The 22372-nt window shown below is 40.7% G+C and overlaps 1 protein-coding gene across 1 annotated transcript in view; it reads right to left on the reverse strand.

The window, feature by feature from the left end:
* Positions 1-440: 440 nt before the first annotated feature.
* The window catches only part of LOC148037490 (uncharacterized), a 103047-nt gene continuing 81115 nt past the window's right edge, over positions 441-22372 (reverse strand). The window contains exons 5-10 of the mRNA XM_087676438.1: positions 3144-3365; positions 2874-2990; positions 2021-2164; positions 1837-1938; positions 1665-1733; positions 441-1542 (exon numbers count right to left, since the gene is read on the reverse strand). Of these exons, the coding sequence (XP_087532564.1) occupies positions 1348-1542; positions 1665-1733; positions 1837-1938; positions 2021-2164; positions 2874-2990; positions 3144-3365 (849 nt within the window). The 3' untranslated portion in view covers positions 441-1347. The remainder of the gene's footprint in view (positions 1543-1664; positions 1734-1836; positions 1939-2020; positions 2165-2873; positions 2991-3143; positions 3366-22372) is intronic.

The following is a 22372-nucleotide window of genomic DNA, read 5'->3' on the forward strand; positions in this document are numbered from 1 at the left end:
CTATATATCGCAATGACAAATTTAAATCTTTAAGTTCTTCCCCTTGGCTCATTCTCAATTTTTTATTTAGATAAAATGTATGGCATTGGTTAAATTTGACACTTTGGAAACTTTAAGGATATTTTGAAAAGATTCATTCTATGATTTAAGGATTGGGAATCTTGACAATATGAGGGATATATTGGAAATTTATCAATAATTTAAGGGTGTTTTGGAATTTCCTTATGCACTTTTTTGGAGCTACTAGGAACTTTGAAATACAAGTGCATATTAGAAATTTAGTGAAATTATAATAAATTTTAGCAATTTTGGTAATTATTCATTAACTAAATGTATGAATAATTTGAGAATTGACATGATCTTTAAAGTAAAGTGATTGCATTAACCTCCTTTAATGAGCGAGCAAGTATTTCTTAGTATCTAGAGAAGTTAAAGTAGATGCCCAGATTCTCAAGAGGATAAGCACATGTTGCTTTTCATAGTTTCTCTAGCTAGAAGCACAACTGTAATGCATGGACAGTCAAAATTTACTTTTATAAATGCATGACATTTATGGCAGTTTATTTGGTACCCTCACAGAGCCCCGTGCAGCAGAGCGAGAAATCTACCGGTTTGTCCCTAGGAATTGAAACTGGCTTCTCATACTACACACCATATACAGATGCCTTGTCAACTGCTCTTAAATGCTGTTGGGTATTTATTTACTTTTAAATTTGCCTGAGGGGTGTTTTTTTGGGTAATGTTGTTGGTTTATGAAGGTGCCAAGAGCCCCCATGAGGTAAGGCAAATTAAGACTGAGCCTTGCCTGGAAATCGAGCTCAGCCTGAATGCACACACACTTGGCTGGCGTTAAAAACCAGCTGACCCTTCAGGTCATTGGCAGTAGGGAATATTAAATGCCAATACTTTGCTCAAGTGACTTTCCAGCATTTCATTCTGTCAGAAGTTTCTTCTGATACCCTCTCAGTGACATGACAGAGAAGACAGTCTATCAATCTCCCCTATATAAATAAGCAGGGTCTGTGTGTTGCTGTTGAAGGTGAAAGGCAGTGTAAAATCCCAAACTGAGACAAGCTCCCTGGGAGGGATTCATGAATCTGGCTGGCTCTCCTTCACGGGTGTAATCCAGCTGTCCCCCCTTGTCAAAATGTTACATGCCATCATCAAGCTATCACAACAAGAAAGCTGCTGAACCTCCACCATATCAAGCTCCTGTTCAGTCCACAGAAGTTGAAAGGCCAGGATACAGTAGTCCCTGTTCCAACTAGTGCAACAATTTTATACTGATAGAAAGATCTAAAAGCCATGCTAGCCTTGTTGTTTCTCTGACAAGATTACATACAGTCATCACACTCTCCTTGCAAGCCGATCTGCAATTCCTATGTATGTCTCGGGAGTTAGCTGCAGAAGCTGGCTTTTAACTTGTTGCGGCAGGTCCAAGGAAGAAATGAACTCTTGCAGGCTCTCTTTGGTAACCACTTGACCTCTCGTAAAACTTTTCAGCTTTTCATAAGGTTCAGGAATGCCGTACTTACGCATAACCTGCAGAACCACAACCATTCAGCATAAAAAGTATCAGCATTGCATTTTACTGCACAATGCACATACCCATCACTAATTAACATTTCTAAAAACTGTAACATGGGAACATTAAAACAACTGACCATCTGAATCGGTTCGGCTAGAACCTCCCATGAATTTGCTAGGTCATTCTTTATGCATGCTTCATCCACCTGAGAATCAACCCAAGTTGAACATGAACTCGTTAAACTGACCTTTCAAATTCAGTAATAAAGGAAGTTCTTATCCCTCAAAGTTCCACACATAAGTACAAACCTGCAGCTTGTTGATGCCTTTGAGGGTACTTTTGTAAGCTATCAATGAGTATGCAAGCACTAGTCCAAGATTTCGAAGCACAGTGGAGTCTGTCAAATCACGCTAAAAGTTCCAACTGCAGGATTATTTCATACATTTGAATAACAAACAATCAGTATGTGAAAAACTCAACAAGACTTCTAACCTGCCACCGAGAGATTGGAAGTTTCATACTCAAGTGCTTTGCAATAGCATTAGCAAGGCCTAGATTGCCCTCACTATTTTCAAAGTCTATGGGGTTCACTTTGTGTGGCATTGTAGAAGATCCAACTTCGCCCTCCTTTATACGCTGCAAAATCACAAAGACACCATCACTTAGTATGAAGCTATTGGGCTACAATCAGCAAGGAAAAAACCTAATTACACCCTACAGCTTCTGGTCTGATGACATGAGCTGACCAACTTTGGATGTGATATGACACCAATAGTCTGATGTTAGTGATATCAACCCTTGTTTCCCCTCCCTCTATCTTCCTGTCCCTTTACTGTTTCTTGCGAGTCTGCCTATAGTGTCTTCCCATTACATTTACCTTAACAACACATATAGCCTGTCTCCAGACTTTCCATACACCACCATTCTCAGTTCATATACAAAAACCAAAATCCAAAACATCCCTATTGTACCAATAATGCTGCAGGTTTATATCTCTATTCTTGAACCTTTAGTTCCTCTACTTATTAAGATAGACATTCGATCAAGCACAGATGAATACAACTTTGTCTGCTGAAGTTAAAATTGAATGTACATAAGATCAACTAGCTTGAAACAGCCTATTGAAATATAGCACTCCAAATGTCTGGACCAAAACCAGTAACAATACTGCTGAAGCATGAAAGTATGCTGCAGCTTTATGTCTCTAGTCTAGCTTTTGCGGTCTTTTGGCTTGTTCACATGGAAGGATGTTCAAATCAAGAAAACAAGTCAATACAAGCAACACAATTTGAAAATTTTGGTTGCTATAGAGCACTGGTTGACAAGGAATGTGCACAGTACACACTTGCTTGAAATAGCCTATCGAGATATAGCTCCAAATGTCCCGATCAAAACCAAGAAGAATGTTGTTGAAGCGTGAAATAGCATCAAAGATTTCTGCAATATAATCATGTGGCTCAATCTGTGCAAGAAAGAAAACTAAATATGAGTCAGGGTTATGTTTACTTCAGGGAGGGACAAAAATTTCAATCTGCAGTAGGCAAGAAAATTAAGAATGAGTCAAGGGACACAACTACTACCTCAATCTCTTTTAATTTGGAGACCAATTGTTTACCTGAGTAACATACGGATTGAAGTCTATTCCCAAAGAGGTTACAAAGTCTTCTGCTACTCTTTCCCAATCAACATCAGGGTAAGCAACTACATGAGCATTATAATTTCCAACTGCACCTGCCATTTTTCCCCTGGGCTTTATATGAGAAATGTGAAGCCATTGTTGTTGCAACCGATAGCAAAAGTTTGCCATCTCTTTACCAAGGGTAGTTGGTGAAGCAGGCTGTTTTATATGTCGAAAGAGAAAGTCAATAGAGCTTTCAGGTGATCATATTGCGGAAAGTTAAACACAAAGCCTTCAGATGGCGAATACTAAATTAACAATCTCTCTTAAATAAACAAATTTATGTATGAAAGTTTTGCATAATTCAACAAATTGGAAATATCAAAGAAAGCTCACTGTGCTTAAGCATTGCAGCAATAATCATAAATTTCTAAGCATACCTTTGCCCAACCTTCAATACAAGAAGAAAGTGAGTAGATGTATGGTCAAAACAAAATTGAAGCAATATCTGGCCAACAAGTCAGCACCTATATAGATTTGTACGAGATGTGAAAAAGTCCAGGTGTATGTCAAGACTACCCCTTGCAGAAATAGTTACTAGGGTTTTAGAACGGATAATTATGCATGTGAGCCACACAGTTCTAAAAGTACATGTGGGTGCACATATATTGATCATTAATGCAATAGTTTTTCCACCTAGTCTTTTAATGAAGCAAGCCATTTGAACAAGCATACAACACAAAAGAGTGAGTCACCATTCAGTAGTTTTTGATGGAAAAAGAGATGCAGAAGGTGAGTACCTAGCAAAAGAAGAATGAATGCAAAAAAAAAGAGTAGAGATGAACAAGGCTCCCAGGCTTTGAACACCCTAGGCAAAAATACTGAAGTAAGAACACTAAAGCACACAGAAGTGTGTGTCAAAAAATGACAAAGAGACCAGAGAGATAGTAGGGTATTCAAGGAGAAACACAGTGTGTGTACGGCAAACATTGAGAGAGAAGAGAAACTCAAAAACACAAGAACATGGTGATGATACACCGAAGCATGCTATGAGAAGAAAAGTTGATATAGCAGAGCTGAAGCTCAAAAGATAATTGCATTGTCCTGTCTAAATCAGGCAACAACACCTGTGGGGAATCTACATAGTGAAGGGAGTGAAACACAGTCCTTTGGGTAGTGGGCTATTGAAGTAATCATTGAAAGGTGAAGGACGGTTGTTGAGAGAGCAAACTGCAACACTTTGATACGGTCGAGGATGAAGAAGATGATCACCAACTATTGAGGGAGCGAAAAGCGCAGTCCTCAGATGCCGGGAAGATGGCCTGGGCAAAATGCAAATCCCATAGTGTGTCACAGCTGTCAAACGCAGGGAGAGCAGCCTAGATGCTGATGTCATGGAATGGATGATGATCCTAGATGAAGGGACAGCCACAACAAGGGTAAATGTAGCCTGTGAAGGTTTGCTAACCCAAAAGGGCAGGAACCTGGGGCTGCAGAAATTGATGCTAGATGTGGGGTGACAGAAGGCAAAAAGATGTTGAGGCTAGGTTGGGGACAATGACGCCACGTGTGACGGAGGTTTCCAGGCAGCCAAATGCAAATCTGGTGACGCCTGAAGGAAGTGGAAGAGGTCGCTAGCTTTGGAGGACTGATGCCAAGGTAGGAGTGCTATCGCCAACAATTTGATGATGACGCCAAAGGATCGAGCCTCCAAATGCAAGACCTGAGTGATGGGACAGGGCACTTGAATGAGAAGTGGAAGGCTAACCACGAACTATAATGTCCTCCAGTAGGGGTATGGGCAGCAATGGAGTGAAGAGGGAAGAGTGTGGGAGTGACAAAGAAAGAGGGGTCAAGAATGATTGAGGTGGCATAGAATGAATGAAGTGGCTGCCTATTTATATGCATAAGCTATCTAGGGTGGTGCACCACTATATGGGTGCCCATTGAAAAAGTGACCAAAATGTGGACACTAGTCCTTTTTGGGGCTGTTAGTGAGAAATCCTAAATGAAGTGTGTAAACTAAAGAAGTGGTTTCTTAACATCCCCTCCCAAGCCCAAAAAGGGAGGAAGAAAGAGGAGCAAAGAGAGAGAAGAAGAAGAGGGAGAGGATCTCGGAGATCCAAGACTTTCACCTGAAAGGTAACTTGTAGTAAGGAATAGTAGACGAGATGTATTGTACAACCTAACTCCAACTCGAGAAAGAAGCCACGAGCTCCATAGCTCCATGCTGGAAGTAATTTGAAGGACTCGTCAGCAAGTCGTGACCAAACCTCCAAAGCCCCGATCTAAGTGGTACCTAAAGCTCTTGGGTATCAATAGGTGAAATGACTGCTTGAAGATAGACATCCCAAAAGAGTAAATGGTGAGTGACGAACTTCATGATGAATAGGTGCCCCCCCAGAGGGTGGAGGTGATGTGAGATAGAAAATCTAAAAACTCATGGATCGTGGACTCTGAATCATTTGATGATGAAGGAATTATTGCCGGTTGTGCCAAAGAAGGTATTTGAAATATCAAAGACGTCAAAGAAATCCTAGAGGTGGCCTCTTAAACTTGAGCAGTTGAGGTTGGGGAAAGGTGAGGCTCATGCTAACAGGCAACAACCATTCTCTCTCAATGGAGTGCATTGTGGAGTCGAAGTAATAGAAGGTATCCAACAGCCACTATCTTGCGAAGGAGTGGATTGTGGAGGGGACGGTATCCAACAATCACCGTCCCTCAGGGAGTGAATTGCAGAACTGTGGTTTGTCGAGGTGGCATTCCTAAAACCCTAGAAGAAGTAGAAGTAACCTTGGTAGCACATTCCGGTGGTCATGGGGAGCTATGATACTGGTTGATCTCTTGTGGCTCAAAAAAGGGCTTAGTACGCATTGGATGCGGCTTATTGCCTTAGAGCATAAAAATCTAAAAGTCAGTGTAGAATAAACCCTATGGCTCAGAGGGAGAGGTAGCACAACAAGTGCCTAGGGGTAGACACATATACTTTGGTGGTGTGGGGAGTAAAGGTCCATGTCGACAAGCATTGGTGGGGTTCTGGTGACGCCGGAAGAGGAGCACCTAATGGTCTGTCGATCTGCTTGTGGAGAAGTCATAGCACCGGAGTGTCAATTTGGAAAAGGCAAGTTGGGTAAGAGAGGAAGAGAAGGGTATCTCTATCTTCTAGTGATGCAACAAAAATGAAGGAGAGAAAAATCAGTAGGCGATGTCGAATCCACAACTTGTCTTTGCTTCTCTCATGCAGAGGATCTTCCTGGCTCACTGAGCGCATCTAGCTTTGATACCATGTCAAAAAATGACAAAGAGACCAAAGAGACAGTAGGGTTTGGGGGGAGAAACACAGAGTATGTATAACAAATACTGAGAGAGAAAAGAAACTTAGAAACACATGACATGTTGATGATACACTGAATCATGCTACGAGAAGAAAAGCTAATATTGCAAAGCCAAAGCTCAAAAGATAATTGCATTGTCTTGTTTGAATCAGGAGGCACCAACTGCCATGAGGACATGTATTTTCGAAACCTCACTTAACATGTGGATTAATTTTTAATCACATGATTAAGTAAATGTTGCCCATGTGAGGTGCAACTGGGGTTAAAGTAAATTTACGAGCCCGGGACCCAAAGAAATCATGGGATATCAAAGGCAAAAGTTGCTATACGTTATGCTGCACAGGTACTTCGTGGTATCTAGTGCCAATTGTTGGCCTAGGTCATCCATTTGGCCATAAGTGTCAGTTGGTGACACTAGAAAAGTAGCGTTTAATGATACCTAACGCCAAACTAATGGTCAAAGATAGCGCAAAGACACTTGGGAATGGAAGATGTCTAGCCAATTTAATTATTGGCTAGTCAAATTATTTTTATGGGCACTGAAATAATTATTAGATTAATTTTCAGTATTTAAAGGCTGAAAATTAATATTTAATTATGAAAAATATTGGAAAAACCATTTGGGAAGACTGCCACTTATCTGAAGACTGAAAAACGTCTTTAAAGGCTAGAGAGAGGTATTTTTATAAATTCAACCTGCAAGAGAGAGAGAGGGGAGACTGCTGGTTTGATTTGCAGCCATTGGAGGACCTTCTGAGGCACCCAGGGGCAGAAGAAGACCAATCAACAGCAGGTGGCAGTATCTACAGACTGTTGAGACAAGGCAACAGCAGTAAATGACTGATTTTCTTCAGTTCTTTGCATCTACATGCTATTGTGGTTGGGCAACAGTTGCATTTGACTGATTTTCAGTCATTCTTTGCGACAAAACTCTGAATTTTCTCTCTCTACCACTTTCCCTCTCATCTCCTAGTCCTTTCACAGCCTTGCTCCGAAGATCTCAGCATTTAGAAACCTGGAGATTGAGAAATTGCAAATTTCTCTCCTGTAAATCAGAAGCCTTGGAAAGTGTGCCAAAAAATTGGAAGCTCCAAGACTTGGATTCAATAAGGTTGAAGGGGAATTTTAGCTGAATTTAGGTGGAGGACTAGCCAGCCATTGAATTTGGGGCATTTCCATTGTCTAAGTAGTGAGTGAAGGCCAATTAAGTGCCCGAATTAAGGGGCAAAATAGATTGAAGACTTGCTGGTCACTTTAGACAGCAAGGGGAGTTGAAATACCGAAAGGGATTGGGAGAATCCCATTGTAATCAACTTTTTTTTCAATTAAGCTAAAGAAATACCAAAAGGGCTCCAATTTTGGGGCCAATCCGGTGTGCATTGTCCAAGATCAGTAAGTAAATTTGTATTTTCAGATTTGCATTTATTGTTTGCTGCTGTAATTAAGTTGTAATCAGGGATTTACCACCCTATCCGAGGAGGAAGGCTGGTTTCATGGTTCCATTGCCGGGATACCATCAAATCCTTTGAATTGCTAGGCCCGTGGTACTTGATTGCAACTTGGGACCACTGCATTATTGTTGAAATTGTTCTCAGCAATGAATTACAGTGAGCATGTCTTCACATGGTAATACGGGATCAAGTGGAGAGGATGTATCACTCCTTGGTCAATCACATGGTGAAATGCAATGACTGATGTTGGGCATGGTTCTCAGCATCGACAGCATGCTGAAAATGTGGGAAATGACCCAAATGTTGGCACTTCAATGCATAAAGAGGCTGATGACCAACAAGGGGCTGAAGAATTTGATGATAGCTTCAAGGATTGAATACGTACAATAGCAAATTTTTTTGTTGAATTGGCAAAGGATCCCCAATATACTCAATTCTTGAATGCGCCAAAGAAGGACAACAAAGGCAAAGAGAAGAAGACACTTTCTATAGCTTCCGGACAGCCACAAGAACCAAAGGAAATACCTAAATCTTCTTTAGAAGTGCCCAAAATGCTTGATGAGCACAAACAGTTGGTATCCGTGGGGCAACAAGTGTAAATGCATGGCCAACTTGGTAGTGCCAATCCATGGGAACATTGGCAGCAAGGCAATTATGCACATGCACGCATGGGACAACAAGGATACTTTGGTGGTGGTACCATTTTTCATGCTATGGTTGGACAGGCACCGCATACGGGAATGTATGGCATAAATCCCTATGGTATGTTGTAGCCAATGCATGGTTCACAACACCCAATGTATCCGGGTAATGCAAGTGGAATGCCTAATCTCATGTATGGCAGCATAAGTATGATGCTTGGGACACAAAGCGGGCCATATGGATATGTATCGGCACCCCTAGGAACTGTTGGAGCTCAAGGATTTGGTGCTGGTCATGTAGGTGCTTCAGATAGTGCTGGTTTTTATGCAAATATAGCCAATGTACCCTTTTTGTAGCAGTCCATTTATGATAACTGAACTCCCATAGGTCCACTGAAGGACTAAGATGAAGGTGGCAAAAGTGTGAAGTTTGAGCCTTTCAGTGGCACACAAAATAGGCTGAAAGCACTTGTTTTTTATTCAGTAGTTTGATGCAGCCTATTTTGGAGGCATCTAAGATACGCAAGGCGGCCATATTTTTGACAGGAAATGCATTGCAGTGGTGGTCTACACTTCTTATTCAAGGGAAGTCACCTACCACTTGGGTCCAGTTCAAGCAAATGTTTGCTTTAAATTGGTTGACAAGTACCTTTGAAGTAGACATTATGACAGCTTGGAATTAGTTAAATTCCAAAGATTGTAAGAACTTGGATCAGTACAATAAGAAGTTTTGGGATGCATTGTTGCGAATTACTTCTTATCGCACAGTACCCCTCCATGAGCAGGTGGAGTATATTTGTGGTTTGCCAAAGGAATCAAGGATTTTTGCATTAAGTCCACTGTTTCCAGCATGTCTTAGCTTATAGAAACTACTACTACAGCCGATATTTTGCTGCGTGGAAGGATGCAGGATTCCACGATGATGATGCCAAGTCACATGTCAAAGAGTCAAGGGCTGAGAAAAAGAGTAAATCTGAAAATAAGGCTGAAAATCAGGGCAGATCTGAAAATAGGGCTGGAAAGAGGAACAGATTGCAGAGAAAGAGTGGGAAAAGTGATGCATAATGATCGTCATAGACGTGCTTTGCACTCTGCAGAGGGATATTATGTATTGCTGTGATTTGGAAAGGCACGGCTGAAAAAGATGAAAGGAAGAGAAAGTGTTACATTTATGGTGTAATACTTTGGGGAACAAGTGCGAGAGAAGACCGTCCGGGGCCTTGGGCACTCGAATGGGGTCAAGGGGAGCCTAGGAAGTGAGTGAGTTTTAAAATAGTATAACTCACCTTAAGGAGACGGTTAGCGGGAAGAGACACGACTTGGGAAGTCTAGCCAGCAACTTCCTAGACGTGGTTGGGAGGAGAAACAGAGACGACTCTCTCGTGCTTGATCCTAGATAACTGAGTGGGGGGGGGGGGGGGGGGGGAACTTATGAGAAGACTCCCGCATTTAATACTGGTATCAGAGCCGTGGTCGCCAACACAAAGGATAACGATTAATGTAGCGCAAGTAGTTTTTGTCGAGATCTCCATCGCCAACATAGAGAATGATGTGGTCGCCATCACCAACACAGAAGACGACGACTGACGTGACTCGGCTGTAATTCCCGTTGTGGTCGCTTTCACCGACGTGGTTGAACCTGGCCATGCTAATCGTCAACGTTCGCGCTAGCGATCACGATGGGACTAACTCCCGCCTTAATATTTTTGGTCACAGCTTGAGTTCCCACGCGACCTGGTAGGGGGATTAATTACACCCATACCTAGCGCTCCTGCCGACAAGCCGTGTTCCCAATTGCTTCGTTCTTTGTGCCATCTCTACCTTATAGAGATCATTGACATCTGTTCTATCTTTATAATCAGGGAAGTACTTGATCTTTGTACGCAAATTTCTTATATTTGCTTTCCAATTCCAGTGTATAGATGGAGGGGAAAGAGAGAGAGGGGGTAATCGAAGGCTCTAGTTTCAGGGACCACCCTATGGTGGATCCCCATGAAACGGAAATATAAGAAGAACAATGGAAAGAATTTTTTGCTACACGAGAACAATTTAATGATCTAACTGCTTGTGTGCAAGCATAGGGGGTTCAAATGGAGTTGCTAACTCAAGCACTCACAGAAATAAAATCTCAATTAGCTTTATTACTAGAAAGGGATAAAGGTAAGGTAGAAACCTCAGACATTCCATCTTCATCAAAAGATCTAGATGTGACTATGCGAAACTCTAGGGAACCCCACCAAAAGCTGAGGAATAACCCGGTGTTAAAAGATATGAAACCCCCTTAGTCTCATAGGGAGAAAAAAGACAGAAATAAAGATACTATCTTTAATTTCCTCCAAAAATGGGAAGATTTGCACAAATTAAAGAATACTCCACCACATCTTTAAGCGCTGGAGACTAGTTTAACCTTGGGGCCAAAGGCATATAAATGGTGGAGAACTTTAAAGGAGGCAAATAAAATACTTGAAACTTGGGCTCAATTTGAATCAGTCTTTTTGAAAGAATTCCTTCCTGAAAATAAAATGGAAAGAAATTGGAAAGATTGGGATTTTGTCAGACAAAAGGGAAGACCTTTGCTGACATATCTCGAGGAGTATCGTGAGATAATTCTCAAATTGGAGGGAATAGATGAATTTCAAAAGACGAGGATTCATAAGGGGACTAGATAAGGCTTGTAAAAAGGAAGTGAAAAGGAGTTCACCTAAGACGCTTGAAGAGGCAATTAAATTTACATTAATCAATGAAGATAATACACGTCCAGGTGCACTCACTAGTCTCACTGATACGGAGCCCAAGACTGGGGAATTTGAAGCCTCAAAATTTGTAGGCAAATCTAAAAGGAAAACGCCATTCCTTAAGGGTAAGAAACTACCCTTTGAAAAGAAACAATATGTGAGGCCGAAGTTAAGTCAAAATGACTTTGATAAGGCCAAAAAAGAAAGGTTGTGATTCAACTGCCTATCTCCTAACCATGCTGTCTGGAATTGCCTTCAAAGGAAAAAGAGGGAAGATAAAGGAAAGGATAAGGACAAGGGCAAGGGAAAAGAGAAACAAATCCATGTAGTGCAAACCCTTGAATTAAAGGGGCATGAAAAGTATAAATCTTTAGAGGCCTTGCACAAGGATGTACAACACAGGTGTTGCATGTCAACTTCTATGTGGCAAGTTACCTTTGGGCCACATGATTTAGTTAGAGTGCATGGATTGATAGCGCGAAAGAGGGTTAGAGTCATGATTGATGACTCTGCCACCCATAATTTCATAAATTATGCACTTGTCAAAAAGTTGAAACTTCCCTAACAAAAGAGTGAGCATCAATATGTTGTTCGTATGATGCAAGGTCAGGATAATAAAATATGGGATATAATGGTATCCAATTTGGAAATCGAGATCTAAGGATATAAAGATAAGCTTGATTTCCAAATTATGAATATGGAAAGAGCCGATATTGCTTTAGGGAGGGAGTGGTTATGGGGATTGGAACCATCCTTAAAGCATAGTTATCATCATAATACATTGAAATTTGAAAGGGATGGTAAGACTTTTGTGATTCAAGGTGAACATGAAGTATTTGATAACCCTTTGATATGTTCCCTTGAAGTTCAAAAGCTGATAAAGAAGGAAGCTTGTGAGGTATATATGTTATGGTCCCTCCCTGTACAGAACACTTTTACTTTTTGTAATATAAAGCAACAATTTTCTTATGTTTGTGAGTTAGATGTAAATAATGAATTAAGTGGTTTGTTAGATGAATTTAAAGATGTGTTTCCTTTTGATTTACCAAGTGGCCTTCCACCAGATAGGGGTGATGTAAATCACCCAATTAACATAGATAGAGATACACACCCTCTTTCTAAACCACCTTATAAGCTAAGTGAAACACAACATCAAGAAGTCGAAAGACAAATTAAGGACTACCTTGATAAAGGGTTTATACAACCCAATAATTCACCTTGGGCTTCACCAATTTTATTGGTAAAGAAAAAAGATGGTTCTATGCGACTTTGTGTTGATTATAGAGCACTTAATAAAATAACGATGAAGAATAAATTTCCTATGCCCAGAATGGAAAATCTTTTTGATCAATTACAAGGGGCAAAATTCTTCACAAAGATTGATTTAAGATCAGGCTATCACCAAGTAAGAATTAAGGCCCAAGATGTTCCTAAGACGGCATTTCCTACTATATACGAGCATTATGATTTTTTGGTGATGCCTTTTGGCCTCACTAATATACCAACTACTTTTATGAAGCTGATGAATAGTGTGTTACGGCCTTATCTAGGACATTTTGTAATAGTCTTCTTGGATGATATCTTGATCTTTAGTAAATCAAGAGAAGAACATTTGGAACACTTACTGTTAGTATTCCAATTGCTAAGAATCCATTCCCTTTATGCGAAGAAAACTAAATGTGAATTCTTTGCACAAGAGGTCAAATATTTAGGGTATATTACCTCGAAAGAGGGAATCAAGATGAATCCAGAAAAAGTAAGGGCAATTATTGAATGGCTATCTCCAAGGAACCTGGAAGAGCTGCAGATCTTCCTAGGTTTATCTGGATTTTATCGTGGATTTATTCGAGATTATGCCAAGATAGCTGTTCCAATGATGGACCAACTTAAAGGGAAAGGGAAGAGTTTAATTGGGGAACAGACTAAAATGAAAGCTTTCAAAAACTTAAGGTAGCTAGTGCTACAGCTCCAATACTATTAATTGTGGATCCCAATAAACCATTCGTGGTTGAAGCTGATGCCAGTGATAGGGCAGTAGGTGCGGTCTTATTACAAGAAGGTCGACTTTCGAAAGCAAATTAGACTGTGCAAAACGGAATTATTCTATTTATGAGAGGGAGCTGTATGCAATAGTGCATGCAATGAAGAAATGGAGGCACTATCTGTACGGTGCCAAACTTTTGATCCTGTCGAATCATGAAAGCATTAAGTGTCTTAATGACCAATCGGATCTACAAGGGCATAAAGCCAGATGGGCCGAACTCCTCCAAGAGTTGGACTATGAAATAAGGTATAGAAAAGAAAGTATAATATAGTGGCTGATGCACTCAGCAGAATGCCCATCATAAATGAATTGAGTTTTACTCAATTCACTTCCGATTTACTTGAATCCTTAAAAGGAAAATGCCAGGTCGATCTGGTATATTTCAACATATGGGAAGCAGTAGAAAATGGGGATCCAAATGGAAGAGCCTTCACTTAGGAAGGAACATTTGAGGATGTTCAACAAGGAAATGGAGCATCAAAGGTTGCTCAAATGGGATTTAAGTGGAAGAATTTTACCATTGATAATGGTTATTTACTCTACAAGGGTAGGGTATGTGTCCCGAAAGATGAAGAAATAAGGCGCTAGATACTCTTTGAGTGTCATGATATCCCTAGTGCAGGACATCCAAGAGTTAATAAGACTTATAGTCTTATTAAAAGGCAATTCTATTGACCTGGAATGAATAAGGACATCCTTGACTATGTGGTCAAATGTAGTAAATGCCAGGTTAATAAAGCTGAAAGATTGAAAATGGGAGGACTTCTCCACCCATTAGAGATTCCTTTGGGAAAATGGGAGAGTATCTCCGTGGACTTTATTGTCGCATTACCCAGAACACAGAGGGGACACGACTCTGTGTGGGTAATTGTGGATAGGTTAACCAAAATGACTAGGTTTATTCCAACTTCAACTGATGTTAAAACACCAGAATTGGCTAGATTGTCTATAGAGAACATTTACCGATTGTATGGCTTTCCGGCAAATATAGTTTCTGATTGGGATAGAAAATTTGATAGTCAATTTTGGCATGATGTATTTAGGAAATTGGATACTAAACTTAGCATGAGCACGGCGGAGCACCCGTAAATAGATGGGCAAATTGAAAGGGTTAACCAAATCCTTGAAGATATGTTGAGAGCATATGTAAGTAAAAGGCAAACTAATTGGGAAGAGTATTTACCGATAGCAGAGTTTGCATACAATAGTACCAAACACTCTTCCACTGGATATAGTCCATTTATGCTAATGTATGGGTTTCAGCCCAAAGCTCCTCATGTAGTAGGATTGCACAAGGAAAAGGTTCAGGCAGCAAAGGATTTTTTGGAGGATATGAATAGTATGTTAAAATTTGCTTAAGAAAATATTAAGAAAGCTCAAAATCGAGCTAGAGCTTATGCAGATCCTCATCGAAGAGACATCTCCTTTGAAGAAGGGGAATCGGTCTATCTTAAGGTGCCTGAACAAACTAAAACCATGAAAACGAGACGATGTCCAAAGCTTTCACCTAGGTATTGTGGTCCATTCACAATACTTAAGAGGGTGGGAAAACACGCTTACAAGCTCCAACTACCTACTGGTAGTAAAACACATCCAGTTTTCCATGTAAGCAAGTTAAGAAAGAAGCTGGGTGATATGGATAATTTAATCTTAAATGATAACATTGAGGAGCTAATAGGTGACCAATCTATTCTACATGAACTAGAAAGAATTTTAAGTGTTCGTAACAGACGAACGAGGAATACCATTTATCAAGAATATCTAGTGAAATGGAAAGATTGTTTAGAAAAAAGCTCAACATGGGAGCGAGTAAGTACCTTAGGAAAAAGGTTTCCCAAATTACAGTTGAACCTTCCAAATATTGTTTTCGAGGACGAAACCGATTCTTAAGGGGGAGGAAATGTTACATTTATGGTGTAATACTTTGGGGAACAAGTGCGAGAGAAGACCGTCCGAGAGCCTTGGGCACCCGAACGGGGTCAAGGGGAGCCTAGGAAATGAGTGAGTTCTAAAATAGTACAACTCACCTTAAGGAGATGGTTGGTGGGAAGAGACACGACTTGGGAAGTCTAACCAACAATTTCCTAGACGTGGCTGGGAGGGGAGGAGAAACAGAGACGACTCTCTCGTGCTTGATCCTGGATAACTGAGTGGGGGGGGAACTTATGAGAAGACTCCCGCATTTAATAGAAAGATTGTATCCGAAGTTGAGTATGAGATACTATGGGCCCTTCTAGGTGTTGGAGAAGATCAACGATGTGGCATATCGGCTGAAATTACCTCCACATTGGCGGATGCACAATGCCTTTCATGTCAGTTTGTTGAGGCCTTTTCATGGGGATGTGCCAGAGGATATGTCTGTTGAAATTCAGCTTGAGGTTGAGGAGCTAGATGAGATTTTCGTACTTGAACAGATTTTGGCACATAAGGAAAGAAAGGTCAAAGGTAAAGTTTCCAAGCGATACTTGGTGAAATTTCAAAATTATTCACCAATGGATGCCAAATGGATGGAAGAGGATGACTTGGCAGACCATCCTCAATTGTTGCAGCTTTACCTAGATGCCTTTCAGTTAGAGCCGACTTTAGTTCTCGAGCTTCGTCAGGTTCAGCAGAGTAAGGGTCCGGAGTATTGCCTAATGCTCAAGGGAGGTAGCACTTTCCCTCCTCCAGTTATGGACAGCTCTCGTATATAGTGGATCTCGGATGTATTCAGCATGCATCCAAGGTACTGCGCTGACAGTATGTTTGCCATGAGATCACTACTTAGTGTACTAGTCACTGTGAGATGTATGCAGATGAGTATGAGTTTCACCTGGGCACTGGAACTATACTTTTGTATTAGCTTATGATCAGTTTAGTATGAATTTTGTCTCAATTTTTGAGAGGAAAAAATTCTATTCAGTTTCAGCTCAGTTTTTGATCAGCTTGAGAACCGTTTATGGTCACTTTTTGGATCAGTTGTGCATCAGTTTTTGCACTGACTATTAGTTAGTTTTTGCAATGAGTTTGTGATTAGTTTGGAGTCAGATTTGCAGTAGTTTGTGATAAGTTCTCAGATCAGCAAGTGATCAGATTATGCTCACTTTTCAATGGTTTGCATCTAGTTCCATGGACAACAACATATGTTATGATGCCATTGATGTTTTAGCCATGGTTTATGCTTGGTTATGCTATGCTATGGTTTGGTTTTGCTAGATGAGTTGAGCTCATGAGAAATAGACATGTCACATGATAATTTAACAATGTTTTTGAGATTCTTTGTGAGTCTTATGTTATGTTATGTTGGCTGGTAATTTTCAGTATATGTTGGGCATATGGAATGGTTGAATAAAAGTGCGTAATGTTGTGTTGATTATGATGTCCTATGGAAATTCCAATGTAGTACTTTGCTTTTGATGCATTTGGTAGTGCAATCGAGGACAATTGCAAGGATTTCAAGGGGGAGGGTTGTCATGAGGACATGTATTTTTGAAATCTCACTTAACATGTGGATTAATTTTTAATCACATGATTAAGTAAATGTTGCACATGTGAGGTGCAACTGGGATTAAAGTAAATTTATGAGCCCGAGACCGAAAGAAATCACGAGATGTCAAAGGCAAAAGTTGTTGTAAGGTATGCCGCACAGATACTTAGTGGTATTTGGTGCCAATTGTTGGCCTAGGTCATCCATTTGGCCATAAGTGTCAGTTGGTGACACTAGAAAAGTGATGTTTAATGGTACCTACGCCAAACTGATGGTCAAAAATGGCGCAGAGACACTCGGGAATGGAAGATGCCTAGTCAATTTAATTATTGGCCAGTCAGATTATTTTTATGGGTACCGAAATAATTATTAGATTAATTTTTAGTATTTAAAGGCTGAAAATTAATATTTAATTATGAAAAATGTTGAAAAAACCATTTGGGAAGATTGCCACTTATCTGCAAGACTAAAAAACGTCTTTAGAGGCTGGATAGAGGCATTTTTATAAATTCAGCTTGCAAGAGAGGAAGGGGAGGTTGCTGGTCCGATTTGCAACCATTGGAGGACCTTCTGAGATAGCCAAGGGCAGAAGAAGACCAATCAACAACAGGTGGCAGTATCTACAGGCTGTTGAGATAGGGCAACAACAGTAAATGACTAATTTTCTTCAGTTTTTTGCATCTACATGCTGTTGTGGCAAGGCAGTAGCTGCATTTGACTGATTTCAGTCACTCTTCGCGACAAAACTCTGAATTTTCTCTCTCCACAGCTTTCCCTCTCATCTCCCAGCCATTTCACAGCCTTGCTTTGAAGATCTCAGAATTTGGACCCTTGGAAGTTGAGAAATAGCAAATTTCTTTGCTGTAAACCCTAATTTACAGCAAAAATTAGAGTTTTGCAATAGCCTTGGGAAGCGCGCCAAAAATTGGAAGCTCCAAGACTTGGATTCAACAAGACTGAAGGTGAATTTCAGTTGTATTCAAGTGGAGGACTATCCAACCATTGAATTTGGGGACATTTCCATCGTCTATGAAGTGGGTGAAGGCCAATTAAGTGCCCGAATCAAGGGGCAAAATAGATTGAAGACTTGCTGGTCACTTTGGACAGCAAGGGGAGTCGAAATACCGAAAGGGATTGGGAGAATCCCATTGTAAATCAACTTTTTCTTCAATAAAGCTAAAGAAATACCGAAGCGCCAATTTTGGGACCAATCGGGTGTGCATTGTCCAAGATCAATAGGTAAATTTGTATTTTCAGATTTGTATTTATCGTTTGCTGCTGTAATTAAGTTGTAATCAAGGATTTACCACCCTATCCGAGGAGAAAGGCTGGTTTCACAACCTGTGGAGAATTTGCATAGTGAAGGGAGCGAAATGCAGTTCTTGGGGCAATGGGCTATCGAAGTAATCACTGGAGGGTGAAGGATGGTTGTCGAGGGAGTAAACCGTAGTTCTCTAATGCCATCAGGGATGAAGAAGATGATCATAGCTATAGAGGGAGTGAAGCACAATCCTCAGATGTTGAGAAGATCACCTAGGTAGCAAAATGCGAATGCTAGAGCGTGTCAGAGTTGTCAAACATAGAGAAAGCAACGCAGATGCTGATGCCAGATGAGGGGATAGCCACTACAAGGGCAAATGCAGCCTATGAAGGCCTATCAACCCAAAAACGCAAGTACATGCAACTGCAGAAACTGATACCAAATATGGGGTGATGCCAAGCTGGGGATAGTGATGCCAGGTGTGGAGGTCTTCAAGAACCAAAAGCAAATTTGGTGAAGCCTAAAGGAAGTGGAATAAGGATTGATGCCAAGGTAGGAGTGTTGTTGCCAACAGTCTAATGATGACGCTAGAGGGTGGAGCCTCCAAATGCAAGACTCGAGTGATGGGATTAGGGTACTTGAAGGAGAAGAGGAAGGCTGACCGGAGGAAGAAGGATGAAGAATGACTAAGGTGCTGTAGAATGAATGAAGTGACTGCCTATTTATAGGCATAAGCTGTCTAGGGTGGCACACCACTGTGTGGGTGCCCACTGAAAAAGTGACCGAAATGTAGACACCATCCCTTTTTAGGATTGTTAGTGTAAAACCCTAAATGAAGTGTGTAAATTGAAGAAGTGGTTTCTTGACAATGTGTTAACAAATAAATCGTGAAAGAACTGGCCACCCTAGGGAAGATGGATGATGTACCAGAGGACCAAAGTAGATTAAACCCAAACACAAACGCGTGTGGTGCCCAACTCTAGTGCATGGATATTAAGGGGCCCATAATCTGGAGTTGGACACTAATTCTCAAAAGTCCTCCCACTTAAAACAAAAGTGTCAACATGAACGTGCGAACAACCACTATGCAATGGATCCTTTAGATGTGGAAAAGAACCCTTAGGATCTTCCTTGTGAACCATTAAGGGGTTACACCCTATAAGGCACACACACTCAAATGCCCACTAGGAGGGTACCTACATCCACATATTAGTTGAGAGAGCAAGGCAAAATCCACGATGCATAGTTCCTATGCACAAATAGGGCACCTTGCAAGCTGAAGAGCAATGGAGTTTGATTGCAGTGGAGCTTGCTGAGGTGCCCACACTAAGGAGGTATTCAAGAGGTTAAGACCCCAAACTTAGACAAACAAAAAATGTGAGCATAGGTGTCCAACCAAGAACTACAACCAACAAGACTTGAGCCCACAACCTCACAATTATTGGCACCAAGTTTTCACTGATAGAACGTCACTTTTGGGATAGTGGGAAGCTGTCCAATGACTATCATTAAGCACAATCTGAATATGGCAACACAACACCATTGTCCCTAGTATTTTGGTCCCTTGTGTTTTTCTCATGCCTTTGCTCACCTCTCCAACTTAATGAACCATGTTGGACTACTGGAGTATTCTTATGTCCACCCAAGTTTTACTTAGTGCACCCTAAGTTTGTCTATTACCCAATAAGAATTATATGTCTCGAAACTTGTTTCATCTAAGTTTGTCTACTACCTAATAAGAAGCATATCTGTCTTTAAACTTGTTTCATGTTATTAGGGGGTTGTACGATCCTCTAAGAAATGTTTCTTTTGTTAGAGGCATGTTTCTTTCATGGCTGTTCTTTACAAACCTAAGATGATACATATAGTGAGACTTAACATGAACATGGCATGGCCATGGACATAAAGAGTGAGGACTTAGAGATGATCATCAATAAGGACATGTCAAGGACATAACAATCTAAAATGTTTCCCCAACACAGTAAAGGATTCATATGCATAATCATTATACTAGCATAACATAAATAAGTTGGACTGGGAATGTTTATTAAGTTTTAGTTTTGTATTTTACATGCTAACTTTTTGGTCTGACCTGCTTATTGGGAACTAGGTATGAATGGAATAACTGCACATTGTAGGAGATGTGAGAAAAGCAAGTGTGCACATGTGTGTGTGCGTGTGTGTGCTGCAGTATATGCCTAGCAAGTCTCCAGGGAACAAGCTCACATGTAGGTTTTGAGATTATCCTTGGCTGCATAATGCATTTGTTTCTGGAGATTTTAATAATGTGCTGCTCCCCTCGGATACTTCTGGACATCACACATGCTTGAATTGGAAAGGCATCAGTGGGCTAAATGTTAGCTATACGGAATGCTGTTGATCTTTGGAATCATATACATCCAGATCAGCTGTGATACACCTTTTATCACAGTCCCTTTTTAGTCAAGTCGCTACATGCTAATCAATACGACGATTATGCTAACACATTACAGATAGATCATTGTCAATCATTAGGGCCCTCTTTTGGCATGCAAATTGATGAGGCTCCTTTGGATCAATGATGCCACCTATTGATTAATAATAGCTATCTAGAGTATGATGCTTCCATCCAAATGGTTCATGCAGCAATCGTCCCACTATTTGATCAAGTCTAGGAAGATGTGGATATTGCTTGGTTTCACTTGGCCCAATAGTGTGTAGCTATATGATAACTACAATTACATGATGAATATACAAGAGTGGTACCACTGCTGCCAAAAGGTGCCGAGGTTGGTTTGGGAACAGGAATTAGATTTAGCTTTTGTGTGGGTAAAATACCCTTAGGTGTGGATGGTGTGATTTTTTGTGTCAAATACATTTGGCCTTGGAGCAACAATTGTCATGTACATGGCCAGGTTTTTGGCAAAATGTACAAAACCTATTCTTTTTAGGCAAGTAATGCTGGAAGGATCTTTGTGAGGTTTGGACTTTACCACACACCCTTTTGCCTTCAAAGGAGACTGAGCATCAGCATTGGAGCATGGCCCATGTTTAGGATCAATTGGGGAGGGTGGAACTGGATCTAAGTGGGTAGGTGATTCCTGTCCATCCCTGAGTCCTTCAAAGAAGGAGGTGACTCATCAGCACAAGAAAAGAGTTCATACGTTTGAGCAACCAAGGAGGGTGGTAGAGTGTGTTGGAGGGGGATTCCCCACACAACACGACCAAGGTACAAAGAGCGATGCACATGCAGATATGAAGGAGGTGCATAGTGCATGGGTGGCATTCTTGGCAACAAAGCATCAAGGTGCAAAGTGATACACCTCTAAGTATCTAGTAATGGCCTAAAACCTACATATACATCAAAGACAACATGAGTTTGAGCAACCAGCATGGTGGTACACTGTGTTGGAGGGGGATTCCCCACACAACGGGACCAAAGTACAAAGAGCGATGCACATGCGGATATGAAGGAGGTGCATAGTGCATGGGTGGCATTCTCGGCAACAAAGCATCAGGGTGCAAAGTGATACACCTCTAAGTATCTAGTGATGGCCTAAAACCTAAATATACATCAAAGACAACATGAGCTAAGATAAGATAGCCTGTGTTAGGTCTAAAATAGGGGTCTAGATTGAATGGAGAAGAATCCAAGTGTGTGACGTGATAGTGGAAGGGAATGGCGGGAATGTCAACGTGTATGGGAGGCACCAAACTCATACTTGAATGACACAAAGGATGAAGGATTACCTTGTGGAATATCTCTGAACATAGATTTTTCTTGAAATCCATACCGATATTGAACTTTGTCTTCTAGGTGACATACAATTGGTCCCTATATAACTACAGGAGCAATGTAGTCGTAATCAAATTCACACAAAAATGGATTGTACAAACATGCAACTAGGCTTGATTATGAAAAGTCAAAACTTTAAGTTGTGTCCCAAGTGGATCGTCGTCCCTCAATTGAGAGTGATTAGTCTCGTCAATGAAGTGCTCCAATGGAGTATTGCTCTCCACATCAAGACCATAATACCTCAATAGAGCCTCCATTGAAGGAGTAGCTTGAGAAAACATCATAGGATTCGAAGATGGAGTGATTTGAGACATCATTAATCAACACACCATATGGTATAATAAAAACAAACCAAGCAATCCACGATAGTCTCAAGTAATTCTTAAAAAGAGCTTAGCTCCAATCACTCCATCTTCAGATCCATGATTGAACCACAACCGAGTATATGTTCACAATTGAACCACAAGGAAATCAAAAGTGGGATGTAAAGGTCCTTTATTCACCTTTGTGTATTGTAC

This window comes from Lygodium microphyllum, chromosome 4 (genome assembly GCF_053477565.2).
Source record: "Lygodium microphyllum isolate KBCC chromosome 4, Lygodium_microphyllum_v1.1.10, whole genome shotgun sequence".
Taxonomy (NCBI): domain Eukaryota; kingdom Viridiplantae; phylum Streptophyta; class Polypodiopsida; order Schizaeales; family Lygodiaceae; genus Lygodium; species Lygodium microphyllum.